Source organism: Lynx rufus, unplaced genomic scaffold (assembly GCF_022079265.1).
Source record: "Lynx rufus isolate CCGP_SWC_20201006 ecotype Redwood Valley unplaced genomic scaffold, mLynRuf1.p SCAF_24, whole genome shotgun sequence".
Lineage (NCBI taxonomy): Eukaryota > Metazoa > Chordata > Mammalia > Carnivora > Felidae > Lynx > Lynx rufus.
Genome location: NW_025814839.1, coordinates 15728058 through 15747776, shown reverse-complemented (window position 1 = coordinate 15747776; position 19719 = coordinate 15728058). Strand labels below are relative to the sequence as shown.

Here is a 19719-nt window from a genome sequence, read left to right as displayed (position 1 = left end):
CCAAACTTTGCTGGCCTCTTAATCTCTAATTATACCCTCCACTTTGTTATCAAAACTTGATGATGCATGTTATTGAATAAAATTTAAAATGAAAATATAACATGTAAAGGAGAGAAATACAGCTCACTTCTGTTGTAAACTCAATTATACATTGAAATTAATCACCATGAGAAAGTGCTGTGGAATTTCTTCAGTGAAGGAAGGAATGGTCTTGAAACAGCAAGTCACTGTTCACATTAAATTCGTTCCTCCCTTTGTTTTTGAATATATAAAAAGCATGAAGGTACTATTGCAAACAAATTATGATTCTAAAATGTCATAGATTTCCTCTGTGCTTACTTCACTAGTTGTGGGAATGATAGTACTTGAACTTCCAGTCTGTGTGATTTTGATTTCCAAACTTAGAGGAATAAGATTTATTTAAAAAATCGTATCATAATTGTTGTTGGATTTTGAGTGAACAAGTCGTTTCCAATAAACATTTACTTTTTTTGTCATTTGTCAGAATGGCATTCTCATTGTGGATGTGACTGCTATTCATATGCTTTCTAAAACCCTTTCTTCAAGGCAAAGGAACTTTGGGGAATTATATTGACATGTTCAAGACTCAGCTCTTAATAAACATGACATATTCTTATAAAAGCAAATACCATATTCATCTCCAAATCACTATCTTACATCCCCAAACATGCACATTGCCAAACATACAGCTCTTTGTGTGTGTGTTTTTTTTATTTCAACATAAATTATTTTTAGGGTGTTTTTTAGGTTCATAGCAAAGCTATGCAGAAAGTACAGAGAGTTCCCATTATATACACTACCCTGATACATGCAATCTGCCCCATCCTCAGTATCAACATCCCCCACGTGGCACATTTGTCAAAATCCGTGAACCCACATTGATACATCACTATTATTCAAAGATTATAGTTACTGTTAGGGTTCACTCTTGGTTTTGTACCATTCTATGGGCTTTGACAAATGTATAATAAAATGTATCTACTATTGTAGTATCATAAAGAATAGTTTCGCTGTCCTAAAAATCCTTTGTTTTCCATATGCATTCTCCCCGTTCCCTAATCTTTGACAACCACTGATTTATTTGCTGTCTTCATAATTTTGCCTTTTCCAGAATGTCATATATTTGGAATCATACAGTACATAGCCTTTTCAGATTGGCTTCTTTCACTTAGTAATATGCATTTAATATTCCATTGTCTAGATATACCAGTTTTCTTAATCTATTGACCTACTAAAGGATATCTTGGTAGTTTCCAAATTTTGGTGATTATAAATAAAGCTTCTGTAAACATCCTTGTACAGGTTTTTGTGTGGACATATGATTGTTGGATTGTATAGTAAGAAAATGTTCAGTTTTGTAAGAAACTGCCAATCATTTTTCAAAGTGGCTGTACTATTTTGCATTGCCACCAGTAGTGAAAGAGAGTTCCTGTTGTTCCACATCTTTGCCAGTATCTGGTGTTGGCAGTGTTTTGGATTTTTGCCATTCTAATAGGTGTGCAGTAGTATCTTGTACTAACTTGCAATCCCCTAGTGATATGTCTTGTTGAACATCTTTTCATATGCTCATTTGCTATCTGGACATCTTCTTTGGCAAAGTGTTCAGATTTTTTCCCATTTAAATATCAGATTGTTTTCTTTTTTTTTTAATTTATTTTATTTTAGTTTTTTAATTTACATCCAGATTAGTTACATATAGTGCAACAATGATTTCAGGAGTAGATTCCTTAATGCCCCTTACCCATTTAGCCCATCCCCCCTCTCACAACCCCTCCAGTAACCCTCTGTTCGCCATATTTGTCTCTTAGGTTTTGTCCCCCTCCTTGTTTTTATATTAGTTTTTCTTTCCTTCCCTTGTGTTCATCTGATCTGTGTCTTAAAGTCCTCATATGAGTGAAGTCATATGATATTTGTCTTTCTCTGACAGACTAATTTCGCTTAGCATAATACCCTCTAGTTCCATCCACGTAGTTGCAAATGTAAGATTTCATTCTTTTTGATTGCTGAGTAACACTCCATTGTGTGTGTGTGTGTGTGTGTGTGTGTGTGTGAGTGTGTATACCACATCTTCTTTATCCATTCATCCATCGATGGACATTTGGACTCTTTCCATACTTTGGCTATTGTTGATAGTGCACTGTAAACATTGGGGTGCATGTGCCCCTTTGAAACAGCATACCTGTATCCCTTGGATAAATACCTAGTAGTGCAATTCCTGGGTTGTAGGGTAGTTCTATTTTTAACTTTTTTTTAATAAAAAATTTTTTTTTACATTTTATTTATTTTTGATAGAGAGAGACAGAGCACAAGTGGGGGAGGGGCAGAGAGAGACAGAGACACAGAATCCGAAGCAGGCTCCAGGCTCTGAGCTGTCAGCACAGAGCCTGACGTGGGGCTTGAACTCACAAACCATGAGATCATGACCTGAGCCGAAGTTGGATGCTCAACCGACTGAGCCACCCAGGCGCCCCTATTTTTAATTTTTTGAGGAACTTCCACACTGTTTTCCAGAGTGGCTGCACCAGTTTGCATTCCCACCAACAATGCAAAAGAGATCCTCTTTCTCCGCATCCTCACCAACATCTGTTGTTGCCTGAGTTGTTAATGTTAGCCATTCTGGCAGGTGTCTCATTGTGGCATCTCATTGTGGTTTTGATTTGTATGTCCCTCATGATGAGTGATGGTGAGCATTTTTTCATATGTTGGTTGGCCATCTGGATGTCTTCTTTGGAGAAGTGTCTATTCATGTCTTTTGCCTATTTCTTCACTGGATTATTTGTTTTTTGGGTGTTGAGTTTGATAAGTTATTTATAGATTTTGGAATCTAATCTTTTATCTGATATGTCATCTGAAAATATATTCTCCCATTCCATCAGTTGCCTTTTAGTTTTGCTAATTGTTTCCTTCGCTGTGCAGAAGCTTTTTATTTTGATAAGGTCCCAATAGTTCATTTTTGCTTTTGTTTCCATTGCCTCTGGAGACGTGTTGAGTAAGAAGTTGCTGCAGCCAAGATCAGAGAGGTTTTTGCCTGCTTTCTCCTCGGGGATTTTGATGGTTTCCTGTCTTACATTGAGGTCTTTCATCCATTTTGAGTTTATTTTTGTGTATGGTGCAAGAAAGTGGTCCAGGTTCATTTTTCTGCATGTCGTTGTCCAGTTTTCCCAGCACCACTTGCTGAAGAGACTGTCTTTATTTCATTGGATATTCTTTCCTGCTTTGTCAAAGATTAGTTGGCTATACATTTGTGGGTCCATTTCTGGGTTCTCTATTATGTTCCATTGATCTGAATGTCTGTTTTTTTGTGCCAGTACCATACTGTCGTGATGATTACAGCTTTGTACTATAGCTTGAAGTCCGGGATTGTGATGCCTTCTGCTTTGGTTTACTTTTTCAAGATTGCTCTGGCTATTTGGGGTATTTCCTGGTTCCATAGAAATTTTAGGATTGTTTGTTCTAGCTCTGTGAAGAATGCTGGTATTACTTTGATAGGGATTACATTGAATATGTAGATTCCTTTGGGTAGTATTGACATTTAACAATATTTGTTCTTCCTATCCAGGAGCATGGAATATTTTTCCATTTTTTGTGTGTCTTCCTCAATTTTTTTGATAAGCTTTCTAAATTTTTAGTATACAGATTTTCCACCTCTTTGATTAGATTTATCCCTAGGTATTTCATGGGTTTTGGTGCAATAGTAAATGGGATTGATTCTTTGATTTCTCTTTCTGTTGCTTCATTGTTGGTGTATAGGAATGCAATCGATTTCTGCGCATTGATTTTATATCCTGCAACTTTGCTGAATTCATGAATCAGTTCTAGCAGTTTTTTGGTGGAATATTTTGGCTTTTCCATCTAGAGTATCATGTCAAAATCAGACTGTTTTCTTACTGTTGAATTTTAAGAGTTCTTTGTATGTTTTGGATAACGGTTCTTTATCAGACGTGTCTTGAAAATATTTCCTCCTTAGTCTGTGGCATGTCTTCTTATTCCCTTGACAGTGTCTTTCATAGCAGGAGTTTTTAATTTTAATGAATCCATTTCATTAATAATTTCTTGCATTAATTATGCCTTTGGTATTGTATCTAAAAAGTCAATTCTAACATCAGTTAGGTTTTCTCCGATGTTGTCTTCTGGGGTTTTATAGTTTTGCTTTTTTACATTTAGGTCTATGATCCATTTTGAGTTAATTTTTATGAAGGTTTTAGAGTCTTGTATAGATTTTTTTTCATGTAATGTTTAGTTCTGGTACTATTTAGTCAAAAGACTATTTTTTCTTTTTCTTCATTGTATTGCCTTTGGTCTTTTGTCAAAGATCAATTGACTACATTTGTGTAGGTAGATTTCTGGGCTCTCTATTCTTTCTTACCTTATCTGCCTTATTGTCATGTCCATTTTCTCAGTCACTGAAATTGGGAACCTGGTATCTCAATTTGGTTCTCTCTTTGAGCCATAAGGCACATCCTGTTAGCCACCCAAGAAGGAGATTAAAATCCTACATATCAGGTTTTTCCCTTTGTTCTACACCACCGTTATATTCCATCAGACCTACATTGTCCCTCCTTATGTGACATCCATTTCAAGTTCATGCTGTATTCTGTGAAAGCTGTCTGGAAGAGAAACCTGAAAATTCCACTTGATTGTTACTAAAAAATATTGAGATATATCCACATCCATAAGGGATAAAGTGCTTGATCCTCAGTGTGGTAACCCACCCTGTCACTCTAGTCTCCCAAATCCAGCCACAGATGCTGCCCCAAACACAACTCCCCACCAATATGAGGCCTCTTTCATACCAAATTTGTGTCTCTTGTGGACTGATCAGTTGTGGTGTCCAGTGTCCAAGATGCTCTTAGTGATCACTGCATCTTGGAATTCATGCCCTTCTATATAATGAATAGAGATGACTGTAACTATTAAGATACTGAGGAAATGACTGTGTGTAACTTTCAATGCTAGACCAAAATACTTCCACTGTGCTCCCCCAGATTACTCACTCTGGGTGAAGGCAGTTGCCATATTGTGAAGACTCTCAAGGAGCCTTATGGAGAAGTTCATGTGTCAAGGAACTGAAGCATCCTCATTTGTGACTCAGCCAAACTGGGAGTTGATCCACCAGCCCCAGTGAAGCCTTTCTGTTTCCTTGGTCAAAATCTTGATTGCAACCTCATGAGGAAACCTGAGCCAGAAATACACTTCCAAGCTTTTGTCAGTTTGACTCATAGAAACTGTGGAATCATACATGTTTTTGTTTTAGATTTCTAAGTTTTGGAGAAATTCTTTGTGAATATATAATACAAAACATACCTAGATAGAAGTGGTCATGTGAAGAGGGTGTAGGCATTGGATTTAGGGTTCAATGTGTGCCATTAGTAAAATGTGATGAGACCATACTGGACTCCCATCTTGTGCATGACTTCAATGGATTGCCTAATGGCCTAAGTTTTGCCTTATAATCCATGGCTTCATTATAAATGTCCCATAGGAACTATGCAAATCTGTTATGTCTTGTCAAACTTCCATGAGTAAATCGTTGAATATAAATTAATGAAAAGACATGGGCCTCTTCCAAATCTTGATGTTTCAATGTTGAAGTACTCAAAACATGGTACCTGATCCTCATTATTATCATATTGTTTACTCTCTCTTTCCTCAGTCTTTATCTGAAGTAAAGACTCATGGGGAGTCACCTCACATATTCTTTTGAATAATAAGAAGCACTTGTGTACATTTCAGCCCCTTAACTGAAAAACAGAGATTCAGCTTTGGCAAGAGGGTCACCCAAGGGAAATAAGAGGAAAACAATGTAGCATGTCCTAATTCAGTAGTGAACTGAACCTCCCAGACTATGTTATAGAAGAGAAACTCATTCTTTGATCTACCTAATCAGGAAAGAATCAAGTTTTGGATTTCGGTGGGAAAAGTCCATAACAGGAGGAAAATGTAACATTTTAGAGTTTGTCAGTGGATGTGGCATTGAAGACTCTCCTCAAGCTGAGATAGAAAGGGAGAGGAAGGAAAAGAGAACCTAGAGTGTTGGAAATACTACCATGAAGACAGTGGTGAGTTTTCACTTTGTGAACATCTGGGGGACTGATGAAGTAAACTGATGAAGTACATCTGTGTCATCAGTTGACAAAGGCTGGTGTTGCCCCTGGTGATATCTCCACCTCTCTGTTCTCTCTGCCTCCTTCCTCAGCCACAGTGGCCTTCTGTATTTTCACCTTTTGTATCCCTCATGTCTGGCACACTGCTGGCTTGTCATAGTCTTTTCATGAATATTACTAAAATGGATGGAAACATTTATATAAGTATGATGAGAAGTAGCCATTATGCTGACCTTTTAGGATCTTTTGCCCAGGTTGGCTGACTCCTTCATCCATGGTGTTGGGATGTAAGGGACAACAGCTTCTGTCTCAGGAGAAACAGCAAAAAAGAAACATGGTGTGGCCTGACCACAAAGGCTTCCAAGAAATGTGAGAACCAGAAATATAAGTTTTGTCATTCCCCAATACCCCAACACTATGTGATGTCTCTGAATATTTGAACACTGTGCTACACTTTCAGAGAACTCTGCAACTTTTTTTAAAGAAATATTGTTTGCTTTGTTCATCCATCAGCAGGACCACCATTCTCTATTCAGATCCAAATTACAGTTCACTTCCATCCTGTTTCCCTATTGAATGAGCCACTCAGGACATTGTTCCCAGAACCCTCTGCCTTGTCACCTGGTGGCAACCTCAGTCACATTGTATAGTGGTCATATTATCCATGTCTCTTTCACCTCAAAATCTAAAAAGCTTTCAGTTGAAAATGATGTTTATTAATAAAATGAGATTTACCTACAGAGGGTGGTCCACAGATATTTCTGGAATGACAGCAAGCAGGCTGTCAGACCAACACCATAAACATTATTTCCAATGAAAAATCTGAAGTTTGGCCAGTGATCAGCAGGGGACACCTAAGGTGTACACAGTGTGTGCCCCTTGCTGTATAATCCCTCATATTCTCCAGGGCCTGGGCATTGGTACCTCATTAGTTTGCTGATGGGGACTCAGCAGCTGTGTCCTTTCTATGCTGGGCAGTCTTACTTACAGGTCTGTGGAAGGTCTCAGTTGCTGTGTCCTCCCTAGTCACTCCAGTTTCCATGGTCCTGCATTCAGCCTGTGCTGATTCAGCAGGCTGCATAGTCTGGTTGTAGGAGTCACTTCTTTCTGCTCTGGACAGTGTAACAAAATTGGGTGTAAAATGTTGGCTAGCTCCCAACAGCTTTTAGGCTGAAGACCCCAATTCTCAGGGTCTTCAACTCCGTGTACTCAGCATCCATTGCTACTAAATGTAAAATTTCATAATGGAAATATGCAATTAATGAAAAAGAAGGCAAGAAAGGAGTAATAAAGGAACAAAATCCAGATGTAATTAAGAGAAAGATACCAAAATTATATTAAATATATAATTTAATATAAATAAATTTATTAAATATATAATTATATATATTTATATAAATATATTATATATAAATATATATAAATTATATTACATAATGATATTAAATTATATTAAATATAAATGGACTAAACATTTCAATTAAAGATATGAACTGACATACTAGAGCAAAAGGGACATGGTTAAAATAAAGATAAAGATACATTGTATTTTAGAGTGGTAAGGGGCACCTGGGTGGCTCACTTGGTTGCGCTTCTGACTTTGGCTCAGGTCATGATCTCACGTCATGAGTTCGAGCCCTGCTTTGTGTTCTGTGCTGACAGCTCAGAGCCTGGAGCCTCCTTCAGATTCTGTGTCTCCCTCTCTCTGCCCTTCCCCCACTCATGCTCTGTCTCTCTCTGTCTCTCAAAAACGAATATACATTAAAAATTTTTTAAAAGAGTGGTAAAAAAATATAGCATGCAACAATGAACAACAGAAAGATGTGGTTATATAAGTATCAGGCCAAAAGAATTTAAGGGAAGAAATTTACTAGAAACACAGCAGCACATTCTCTACTGATGAAATAATCTATTCAAGAAAAAAACATAAAAAGCTAGAATCTGATAACATACCTTATCAAATAACATGAAGCATAAATTAGCAGAAGCAATGAGAAAAATAATCCACAATCACAGTTGCAGTTGTTAATACAATACTCTTCATAACTGAATGAATAAACAAAAAAACAATTGCACACATTTCTTGGAATAGCTTGAGAAGGATAGGTATTATCTCTGCTTTAAACGTCTGGTAGAACTCCCCTGGGAAGCCATCTGGTCCTGGACTCTTATTTGTTGGGAGATTTTTGATAACCGATTCAATTTCTTCGCTGGTTATGGGTCTGTTCAAGCTTTCTATTTCCTCCTGATTGAGTTTTGGAAGAGTGTGGGTGTTCAGGAATTTGTCCATTTCTTCCAGGTTGTCCAATTTGTTGGCATATAATTTTTCATAGTATTCCCTGATAATTGTTTGTATCTCTGAGGGATTGGTTGTAATCATTCCATTTTCATTCATGATTTTATCTATTTGGGTCATCTCCCTTTTCTTTTTGAGAAGCCTGGCTAGAGGTTTGTCAATTTTGTTTATTTTTTCAAAAAACCAACTCTTGGTTTCGTTGATCTGCTCTACAGTTTTTTTAGATTCTATATTGTTTATTTCTGCTCTGATCTTTATTATTTCTCTTCTTCTGCTGGGTTTAGGCTGCCTTTGCTGTTCTGCTTCTATTTCCTTTAGGTGTGCTGTTAGATTTTGTATTTGGGATTTTTCTTGTTTCTTGAGATAGGCCTGGATTGCGATGTATTTTCCTCTCAGGACTGCCTTCGCTGCGTCCCAAAGCGTTTGGATTGTTGTATTTTCATTTTCGTTTGTTTCCATATATTTTTTGATTTCTTCTCTAATTGCCTGGTTGACCCACTCATTCGTTAGTAGGGTGTTCTTTAACCTCCATGCTTTTGGAGGTTTTCCAGACTTTTTCCTGTGGTTGATTTCAAGCTTCATAGCATTGTGGTCTGAAAGTATGCATGGTATAATTTCAATTCTTGTAAACTTATGAAGGGCTGTTTTGTGACCCAGTATATGATCTATCTTGGAGAATGTTCCATGTGCACTCGAGAAGAAAGTATATTCTGTTGCTTTGGGATGCAGAGTTCTAAATAGATCTGTCAAGTCCATCTGATCCAGTGTCTCATTCAGGGCCCTTGTTTCTTTATTGACCGTGTGTCTAGATGATCTATCCATTTCTGTAAGTGGGGTGTTAAAGTCCCCAGCAATTACCACATTCTTATCAATAAGGTTGCTTCTGTTTATGAGTAATTGTTTTATATATTTGGGGGCTCCGGTATTCGGCGCATAGACATTTATAATTGTTAGCTCTTCCTGATGGATAGACCCTGTAACTATTATATAATGTCCTTCTTCATCTCTTGTTACAGCCTTTAATTTAAAGTCTAGTTTGTCTGATATAAGTATGGCTACTCCAGCTTTCTTCTGGCTTCCAGTAGCATGATAAATAGTTCTCCATCCCCTCACTCTGAATCTAAAGGTGTCCTCAGGTCTAAAATGAGTCTCTTGTAGACAGCAAATAGATGGGTCTTGTTTTTTTATCCATTCTGATACCCTATGTCTTTTGGTTGGCGCATTTAATCCATTTACATTCAGTGTTATTATAGAAAGATACGGGTTTAGAGTCATTGTGATGTCTGTATGTTTTATGCTTGTAGTGATGTCTCTGGTACTTTGTCTCACAGGGTCCCCCTTAGGATCTCTTGTAGGGCTGGTTTAGTGGTGACAAATTCCTTCAGTTTTTGTTTGTTTGGGAAGACCTTTATCTCTCCTTCTATTCTAAATGACAGACTTGCTGGATAAAGGATTCTCGGCTGCATATTTTTGCTGTCTAGCACCCTGAAAATCTCGTGCCAATTCTTTCTGGCCTGCCAAGTTTCAAAAGAGAGATCAGTCACGAGTCTTATAGGTCTCCCTTTATATGTGAGGGCACGTTTACCCCTTGCTGCTTTCAGAATTTTCTCTTTATCCTTGTATTTTGCCAGTTTCACTATGATATGTCGTGCAGAAGATCGATTCAAGTTACGTCTGAAGGGAGTTCTCTGTGCCTCTTGGATTTCAATGCCTTTTTCCTTCCCCAGTTCAGGGAAGTTCTCAGCTATGATTTCTTCAAGTACCCCTTCAGCACCTTTCCCTCTCTCTTCCTCCTCTGGGATACCAATTATGCGTAAATTATTTCTTTTTAGTGTATCACTTAGTTCTCTAATTTTCCCCTCATACTCCTGGATTTTTTTATCTCTCTTTTTCTCAGCTTCCTCTTTTTCCATAACTTTATCTTCTAGTTCACCTATTCTCTCCTCTGCCTCTTCCATCCGAGCTGTGGTGGTTTGCATTTTGTTTTCCATTTCCTTTAAAGCGTTTTTCAGCTCCTCGTGCCTGTTCATTAGTCCCCTGATGTCTGTAGCAAGAGATTCTCTGCTGTCCTGTATGCTGTTTTCCAGCCCAGCGATTAATTTTATGACTATTATTCTAAATTCACTTTCTGTTATATTATTTAAATCCTTTTTGATCAGCTCATTAGCTGTTGTTATTTCCTGGAGATTCTTCTGGGGGGAATTCTTCCGCTTGGTCATTTTGGATAGTCCCTGGTGTGGTGAGGGCCTGCAGGGCACTTCCCCTGTGCTGTGGTGTATAACTGGAGTTGGTGGGCGGGGCCGCAGTCCGACCTGATGTCTGCCCCCAGCCCACCGCTGGGGCCACAGTCAGACTGGTGTGTGCCTTCTCTTCCCCTCTCCTAGGGGCGGGATTCACTGTGGGGTGGCGTGGCCCGTCTGGGCTACTTGCACACTGCCAGGCTTGTGATGCTGGGGATCTGGCGTATTAGCTGGGGTGGGAAGGCAAGGTGCACGGCGGCAGGGGGGGCAGGCTTAGCTCGCTTCTCCTTAGGTGATCCACTTCAGGAGGGGCCCTGTGCAGCCGGAGGGAGTCAGATCGCTGCCGGAGGTTTGGCTCCGCAGAAGCACAGAGTTGGGTGTTCGCGCGGAGCGAGCAATTTCCCTGGCCGGAGCCGGTTCCCTTTGGGATTTTGGCTGGGGGATGGGCGGGGGAGATGGCGCTGGAGAGCGCCTTTGTTCCCCGCCAAACTGAGCTCTGTCGTCCGGGGGCTCCGCAGCTCACCCTCCCTTTGTCCTCCAGCCTTCCCGCTTTCTGAGCAGAGCTGTTAACTTATGACCTCCCAGACGCTAAGTCGCGCTTGCTGTCGGAACACAGTCCGTCAGGCCCCTCCGCTTTTGCAAGCCGGACTCGGGGGCTCTGCTTGGCCGGCGAGCCGCCCCTCCGCCCCGGCTCCCTCCCGCCAGTCCGTGGAGCGCGCACCGCCTCGCCGCCCTTCCTACCCTCTTCCGTGGGCCTCTCGTCTGCACTTGGGTCCGGTGACTCTGTTCTGCTAATCCTCTGGCGGTTTTCTGGGTTATTTAGGCAGGTGTAGGTGGAATCTAAGTGATCAGCAGGACGCGCGGTGAGCCCAGCGTCCTCCTACGCCGCCATCTTCCTCCATTCTCTCCACAATTGCACACATTAAAAAAAGACAGCAGCACAATAACCAAATCAACTTTAAAAGGAGGCCCAATCTGAAAAGTAATTGCTTAAATAATTAAAACACATGATGAAAGAAATGAGGGATTTCCTTATTTATTTCAAATGGATTTTTATTCTTTATCTTGGTTCTGTGAGTAGGAGTAGCTCCTGGTGTTCATACTTACACTTAAAAAAATCATCTTATCACCTTTCTTATCTTATTCTTTTCTTAGCACTCTCACCAGAACTGATGCAGATCATGCAAGGATGCTCCTATCGCTGGAATGTGAATGATTGATTTGGCAACATCCCATGTTCCCATTCCTGGGTATTTCCTACATGCCCCCCCAGGTTTACAAATATAACACAAAGCCCCTTTATTTCCCTTCAACCTCCTCTTTCTCTTTCTCATTACCTGTATGACAGTGAATGACAATAAAATTCACCTGATCAACCTAACAGGAGCCCTCAAGTTCACCATCATCCTTTCCCTCATCCTCAGTCTAGGACCACAGTCAACTTCCTGTGTTCTTCATCCTGGGCATTGTGCACTCATCTTCCTCCTCCAGATTCCCTGTATCATCATCCCTCAAGCCTTCTTGACATGGCCTTACTTGCTGTGTTGTCTTCAGGCACATTGTTGAAACTGACAACAGGATGAGGTATATGTTCTAAGGTATACCTTTCTTAGTTAATAATACTGTATTGTATACTTGAAATTTGTTGACAGGGTAGACCTTAAGTGTTCTCACTACAAAAAAGAATAAGAAAAGAAGAAAGAAAGAAAGAAAGAAAGAAAGAAAGAAAGAAAGAAAGAAAGAAAGAGGAAAAAGGAGGAAAGGAAGGAAGAAATGGTATGTATATGAGGAGATGGATATATTAATTAGCTTGATTGTGGTGATTACTTCACAATTTTTATGTATATCCAATCTTCATGTTGTAGCTTAAAAGTGCATACAATTTGTGATTGGCAATTATACTCTGACAAAGCTGGAACATTTTTATAAATAAAATATATATTTCATCAATCATTTCTCCTATTTTCAAACTCTAACATGCCCAAATGAAATAAAAATACAAGCACCTCACCCTGACATAGAAGTACTTTTATATTTAGGCTTCAAATTTCCTCGACTATTTTGTCACTTATATTCTATTTTGTCAAAGTTACTATCAAATCATGTAGTGTTTCATCCCCTCAACATATCATGACTAATGTCCTACTCTCCCCCCAAAGTCCATCTTTCTTCTGCAAAGGTGGTGTGCCTTATCTGTCCTGATGTAGGACACCTGGCCTCCACTCCACATGAAGAGAACTAGCCTCCTCCCTCATGTGGCCCTGCTGAGAGAGCAGCTCAGGTGTGTTTCCCCAGCCTTCTGCTTTCTCAATCCACTGTAGTCTCATGCATGGTGTGTGGTGGTGAATCAACCCCATGTTCTTCTCTGACAAAGCCAAAAGTCCTCAGTGGGAAGTCTGTTAATATTAGTTATCTTGGGCACTAGGGCATGTGACACATGTATGCTTGTGGACTGACAGTGGCCAGGCTGTCAGGTCAGTGTCACTGACATCCTTTCCAGTGACAGACTGAAGTTTGACTAGTGGGCAGCAGGGGGTGCTATGGGAATCTCCAGGGTCTACACAGTGGGGATCTCCAGCTGTGTACTGGCCAACCCCCCCAGGGCTGGGGCACTATTGCCTATGTGTCGGCAGCTATGTCCCCTCTGGCTGGGAGGGGTCTCCTGTTCACAGGTCTGTGGAAGGCCCCAGCAGCTGCTTCCTCCCTGGTCCCTCCCAGGGGACAAACTCTGAGCCTTTGTGGAAATCAGCCCTCTCAGGAACAAAGCTGAGACTTCATCTAGAAGGCAGGAAACAAATTTTTGTGAATGGTCCCTCCCCTTTCAGGCCCTGGAGAAAATAAAAGGGGCTTGGCACATCCCAGGCTTGATCTGGGGCCACAGGTGGAGTCTCCGACATGGCTTGGACCCCTTTTTTCCTTGTGCTCCTGGCTCACTGCACAGGTAGGGACATCCCCAGATCCATGGTAGCTCTTGAGTGGGTGTCACCCTCACTGTCACAGACTTCCAAGCAGCTTAACCTTGTCCCCTGCCTAGTCTCATGAGTGTCTGTGTTTGCAGGTTCCCTGTCTCAGCCGGTGCTGACCCAGCCACCCTCCCTCTCTGCATCTCTGGGAACTTCTGTGAGACTTACCTGTACCCTGAGCAGTGGCTTCAGAGTTGGTGATTTCTGGATAAACTGGTACCAGCAGAATCCAGGGAACCCTCCCCGGTATCTCCTGTACTACCACTCAGACTCAGATAAACACCAGGGCTCCGGGGTCCCCAGCCGCTTCTCTGGATCCAGTGATGCCTCGGCCAATGCAGGGCTTCTGCTCATCTCTGGGCTGCAGCCTGAGGATGAGGCTGACTATTACTGTAGCACATGGCATGGCAACTCTAAGTCTTACACTGTGTTCCAGACTCATGACGCAGTGAGACAAAAACCTCACCTGCAACTTCCTGACCTGGTGCACCACCCACAGCAGGGGCTCTGACCAAGTCCAGCTCAGGGGTTGGTTTCCATTGTCATTTCTTTTGTCAGTACCTGATTTGCCTTAGACCACTTGACCTGACAATATTTCATACTGTTGTTCAGATCAAAATTTGGATTAATCTATTGCTAGTATAGGCTCACTCTGTTAATGTTGCATTGGAGGTAATCCCATGCTTAGAGATTAATAGCTCTTAATGAAATAATTGAATGAGTCCAAAAATGTTGAGACAGGTTATGTCCTCCTAAGAGTGTAGAGTGACTCAGAGATACTTCTGGTCTGAGAGTTTCAATTTAGGGTTGGAATGCAGTCTTCACATGCTGCTTGGAATTGTATTCTCCATCAAAAGCAATCAACCATCAAAATTAAAAGTTAGAGAGGTGCCTGGGTGGCTCAGTCGGTTAAGCATCCGACTTTGGCTCATGTCATGATCTCCTGGTTCATGAGTTCCAGCCCCGCATTGGGCTGTGTGCTGACGGCTCAGAGCCTGGAGCCTCTTTCAGATTCTGTGTCTCCCTCTCTTTCTGCTCCTCCCTGGCTCTCACTGTCTCTCTCTCAAAAATAAATAGACATTAAAATTTTTTTTTAAATTAAAAGTTAGAAATAATACCATTTACAATAGCACCAAAATATTAAATATGAAATACAAGGATAAATCTGACAGAATTTGGAAGTTTTATGCACTAAAAACTATAAACCATTCATGACAGAGATTAAATATTTATTTAAAAAAATTTTTTTTCAACGTTTATTTATTTTTGGGACAGAGAGAGACAGAGCATGAACGGGGGAGGGGCAGAGAGAGAGGGAGACACAGAATCGGAAACAGGCTCCAGGCTCTGAGCCATCAGCCCCAGAGCCTGACGTGGGGCTCGAACTCACGGACCGCGAGATCGTGACCTGGCTGAAGTCGGACGCTTAACCGACTGCGCCACCCAGGCGCCCCGACAGAGATTAAATATTTAAATAAATCTGTAGGTATATCTGTCTTATGGGTCAAAATATTTAATGTGGTGAAGATGTCAATTCTCTCAGACTTGGCCAATACAATTGTTGCAATAACTTTGGGTAAAATGTCCTTGTAATGCTGTGGAATTCCAGAAAAAAAAAAAAGAAACAATAAAAAAAGTGTACACAGATTTTAGCCCTGGGAGAATCCTGCTCTGCATTCACAGGGTATGCTGTATCTATGGAGGATGAAGTATAGGAAGTCGGTTTGAAGTTAGAGGAAACAAATCAGGATGGGGCACAGGCATGCAGCTTCTGTCAGCAACATACACCAGGTAGGGGACCTGGTGTCCTGAGGGCTGATGAACAGAGTGTGGGTGCAACAGGGCTAGGGGTGGGGGCTCCTGGGCACTAAGCCTGTGTGGTTACCACCAATGTCCATATGGGGTGATGAGTTTCTGTTCATCACCTCAACCCAGAGAAGGACCCTGCAACTTGTAACCTGTTGGAGGAGAATTGTGGCCATACAGGTGCTTTATTAAAGAGGGCACCATGTGATTCGGAAACTCTGACAGTACTTCCAAGGGTTACAAATGGAACTTGCATCCATAATTCCTGGGAAGACAGTCTGAGGAAAGTGGTCATAGAATAGATCACCTCCAATACCTGTCTTGGCCTGTCTTGGAAGGGATATGGTTGTATCCCTGCAACATATAGGGTGTTGTTTGCTTGATCTTGTGGGTGTGTATGTAGTGGAAAGTCATGCGTACTGGGGAAATCTTACATTCCCTGACACAGGCTTCCTTGAAACCCAGACTTCTCAGGGCCTTTGTTGGACTCAGGACACAGATTCCCCCCATCCTCCAACACTTACCATAGATTATTCCACAGAACAGAACCCACAAAGAGTCCATGAAATAGAGCTTATGATGTAGATATGGAGTACAACATGAGATTGAGAAAGATGTGTCTTAGTTTGGCGGCCTTAGGAACAGAATTGTAGATTGTCTACACCACATTCTGGATTTCCCCCCTCCTCATTGTCCCTGAAATGTCACAGTTCAGGTATGCTGACATTCATGCTTATGCAGGTATCCCTCTTCAGCTCTTCCCCACTCCCTCCACTGTGTAGACTTGTCCTGTGTTCACAACACCTTTCCCTGCTGATTTGGGCTCTCTAAGGGACTGGAACCCCAGGAGTGAAAGCCAATGTCTACTGTACTGGAAGAAGCAACAGCAGTGGCTTGAAGGGTATAATTTTGACACATCAGCACTTGAGATATTTCATCAAAACTCTGGACCCATTGAAACAACCACATATTCGTGGGATGTTGGTCCTCTTGGTCGTCTCCATGTCACTGTATAGCTGAAGGTCTTGATTGCAACTTAAGGATGAAGGTGAACATCACTGAGCAGCAAAATGAAGAGGTCCCAGTGCCTCTCCAGTGCTCCAGGCCTGGGGAAAATGAGATTCAAGCTCCTTGAGCACCCACAGCCAATTTCATCTGTCTACAGTGACAATTTTAGATCTTTCTCCTTTTCTTGTTAGTGTTCCTCATCTGATCAAGTGAGGAAATGAAAAATATGTTTGTATCTGGGCTTCTTCAAGTCCCTTACCCCTAGGAACAGCCAGGGATTTCTTCTTAGCTTATATTAAGACTTGGGGCTCCCATCCTTGATGACTCTCCTTTATGCACTTCCCTTCCCACTTACCAACCTCATTGCAGTCTCAAGATTTGTGTTCTGAATTCTCAAGTGAGTTAGGCTTTGGACAAAGTGAGCAGGATGCTAAATGTCTCCTCTCTCTATATGTATATATTTTTATCATTTAGATTCCTGTTTCCAAGCTGTACAGACACATCTATTCATGATGTTGGGATCAGATCTCAAGAACACCACCATGTATAGCAGAAAAAGCAGCAACACAGAGATGAACAGTATGGTCTGCAAACAAAACATGCAGGCAGAAGCCCTGGAAATGTGAACCTGGGGTTCTTGTCTAGTTGGCATCTGAGATGAAACCTCTGACTTCAGGTCTGTCAAGGAATGTTTCCATGGGGTCTCTTAGATCCTGTCCTAAGACAAGCCTGACGACTGGGACCAGACATGGGATGATCTGGACACAGTGTTCCAGATCTGTGAGGCACAGGATGCAGCCTCCCTCCTCCCCTTGTGGGCCCTTCACTCTCTGGACACTTACTGCATCTAGCTGTGCATCATCTACAATCTGTCCTCATCCTCTCAAATTATGTCCCCAAATCCAGTCCTTTGTGACAACATATTGTGATACTGTGTCACATTGGGCAGAAATCCCTTGATGCTAGCATCAGCCTGCCCTGGGGACCAGGTCCATGATAGGGTCAGGGTAGAACCAGTGACACAGAGTTCAGCTGAGCTGACTCAGGACAGTTGGCTGACCAAGAGGTCCTTCATTCCTTACTATTTACTTAACATGTATTCAGTGTCACACTTGGGTCTAGGGGCTCAGGATAGAGAAGGGATAAGATAGGAAGACATCATCACTGTCTTAATGGTGATGATGCTGTCTGGGGAAGAGACAACAATCCAGTAAAAGTATCAATACACACAAAATGTTACTGTGAAGAGAGGTCAGCATGGTAGCGTGGGTATAGGAACCACTAGAGGGTTTGACAAGAAGGATCTGATTCAAGCTTATGAAGAAAAGTCCAGATGCTTCAGTGAACAAGAATGAGCAGGAGGAAAGAGGGAGGCAACTGAGAAAGGCTGTGGCTGTTGGAGGAGAATGGGCAGACTCAGCAAGTTTGGGGAGGAAGGAGGTACTGAAGAATGGGGTGTGGCTTCAAGGCTGCTCTTAGGAACTGGATGGGATATGAGTGAGCCCTTGGAAAGAAGCTTCATGGGAAAGGGTGGAGAGATGAGACCCCAAGCTCATTTTCATGATGAAAGCATCAACAGCCTCCCTGCCTTGCTCAGTGGTGACATGGGGATATTTCCTCTCCAGATGACAAGTGGGGAATCTTTCAGGGCTTCACTCTTTCTTCTCTGATAGTTATCCAAGATGTCTCTTCTCCATTACCCTCATGGCCCCAAGCTGATTTCCACATAGGGATAAAATACTCTTCATTCCCAAGTATCACATCCACAGAACAAGCCCTCCAGAATGAGAAAGGGTTGTCCTCCTGGACCCACTGATCAGGAATCCCAGCCTTCAGGAGGACTGGACCAGACCACCCACACCATCTTCCCTCAAATCAGCATGGTTCTCAGAAAGCGAATCATCTGGGGCATCTGGATGGCTCAGTCAGTTAACATCCGACTCTTGATTTTGGCTCAGGTCATGATCCCACAGTTCGTGAGTTTGAGCCCCCTGTCAGGCACTGCTCTTGGAGCCTACTTGGAATTCTCTCTCTCTCCCTTTCTCTCTGCCCCTCCTCCACTCATGTTCTCTCTCTCTTTCTCTCTTTCAAAGTAAGTAAATAAGCATTTTTTAAAAGAAAAGGAATTATTTTATTTCTCTGGGAAACACAAGACTCATCCCTGGGTTTGGAGCTGGTGTCAATCACATGCTGACCACCTGGCTAGGAGATGTGGATACAGATAGGAGAGGAAAAGGTCAGAAGGTTTCCTCAAGTGTCCTCACCATGGACATCATGCAGCTCTCTACCAACTCTGCCCTCCACCGTCATAGCTAGTTCACATTGGGTTTTGTACTGTGGATACTGAGAGCAGGGCAAGGGACAAAGGTCAGGGGGCTGCTGTCTCACAAAGTTTTATTTCTTACTCCCAGAACTTTCCAATGTCTTATAAAACACAAGATGCTCCCTGACCACCTGTGCTCCTCTCCTCCATCTGTCCCTTAGCTGAGAAGCAGACCCAGAGACCCAGCACAAGATGCTCTGCACACATCTCAGGATGAGTCCCCTTCTTCTCCCATCCCCAGTAAGTGCTACCCCAGGTCACCTCAGGTGCATTGCTGATAGTCTCCATCTCACAGGGTCCTGGTCACAGGAGGTGCTCTCACACTCACCTTCTTCTGTGTCCTGGGAGTGGGATCAGAGTTAGCCCAACTCAGAAAGCCAAACATCTGACTCTCATACAAATAAATAATGAACAAGTGTGAAATATTTTATTCAACTCATATATTTGTAAGGAGACTAGTAAAATGGTGAAGCTTGATTAGAGCATATCAAAAACCAAAGTACTTACAGTTCACCAGGAAAATGAGCTTTGAAGAAATATTTTTGTGTGTTGGAGATGCACTGCTAAATTTTTAATAGGAGAAGAATCACATAAGAGGAAAACATCTGTGTCCTCAACAGAAGAGAACATGTCTACATGGGGATAGATCAACTGCTCTGGACTTAGGAATCTGAGTAGAGACACCTCCTCAGTTCTGATCCATGAACAGCAAGGGAGTTGTGAACAAATTCATCCTGAAGAGTCTGGGAAGAGCATACAGTCTTTCCTGAGGTGATGGGAGACCACATAAGGGGACATCTGGCCTGGCCCTATGTCAGGAGACAGTACACAGAGTGGTAGGGAAGCAGGAGATGTATCTGATGGGCTCTGGCCACCATGTCAGACAATAAGTGTGTCTGGACCTGGACACCAAGAACTCTAAGGACCCACTTTTGAAGAGTCAGGACTGATTAGCACT

General features: G+C 41.9%; 1 gene segment (V, D, J or C); it reads left to right on the top strand.

Moving 5' to 3' along the window:
• The first annotated feature begins 13533 nt into the window (after positions 1-13533).
• Positions 13534-14135, top strand: LOC124518510 (immunoglobulin lambda variable 5-52-like). The segment is given in 2 exon segments: positions 13534-13602; positions 13720-14135. Coding segments are annotated over 2 exon segments (462 nt in total).
• The last annotated feature ends 5584 nt before the right edge of the window (positions 14136-19719 follow it).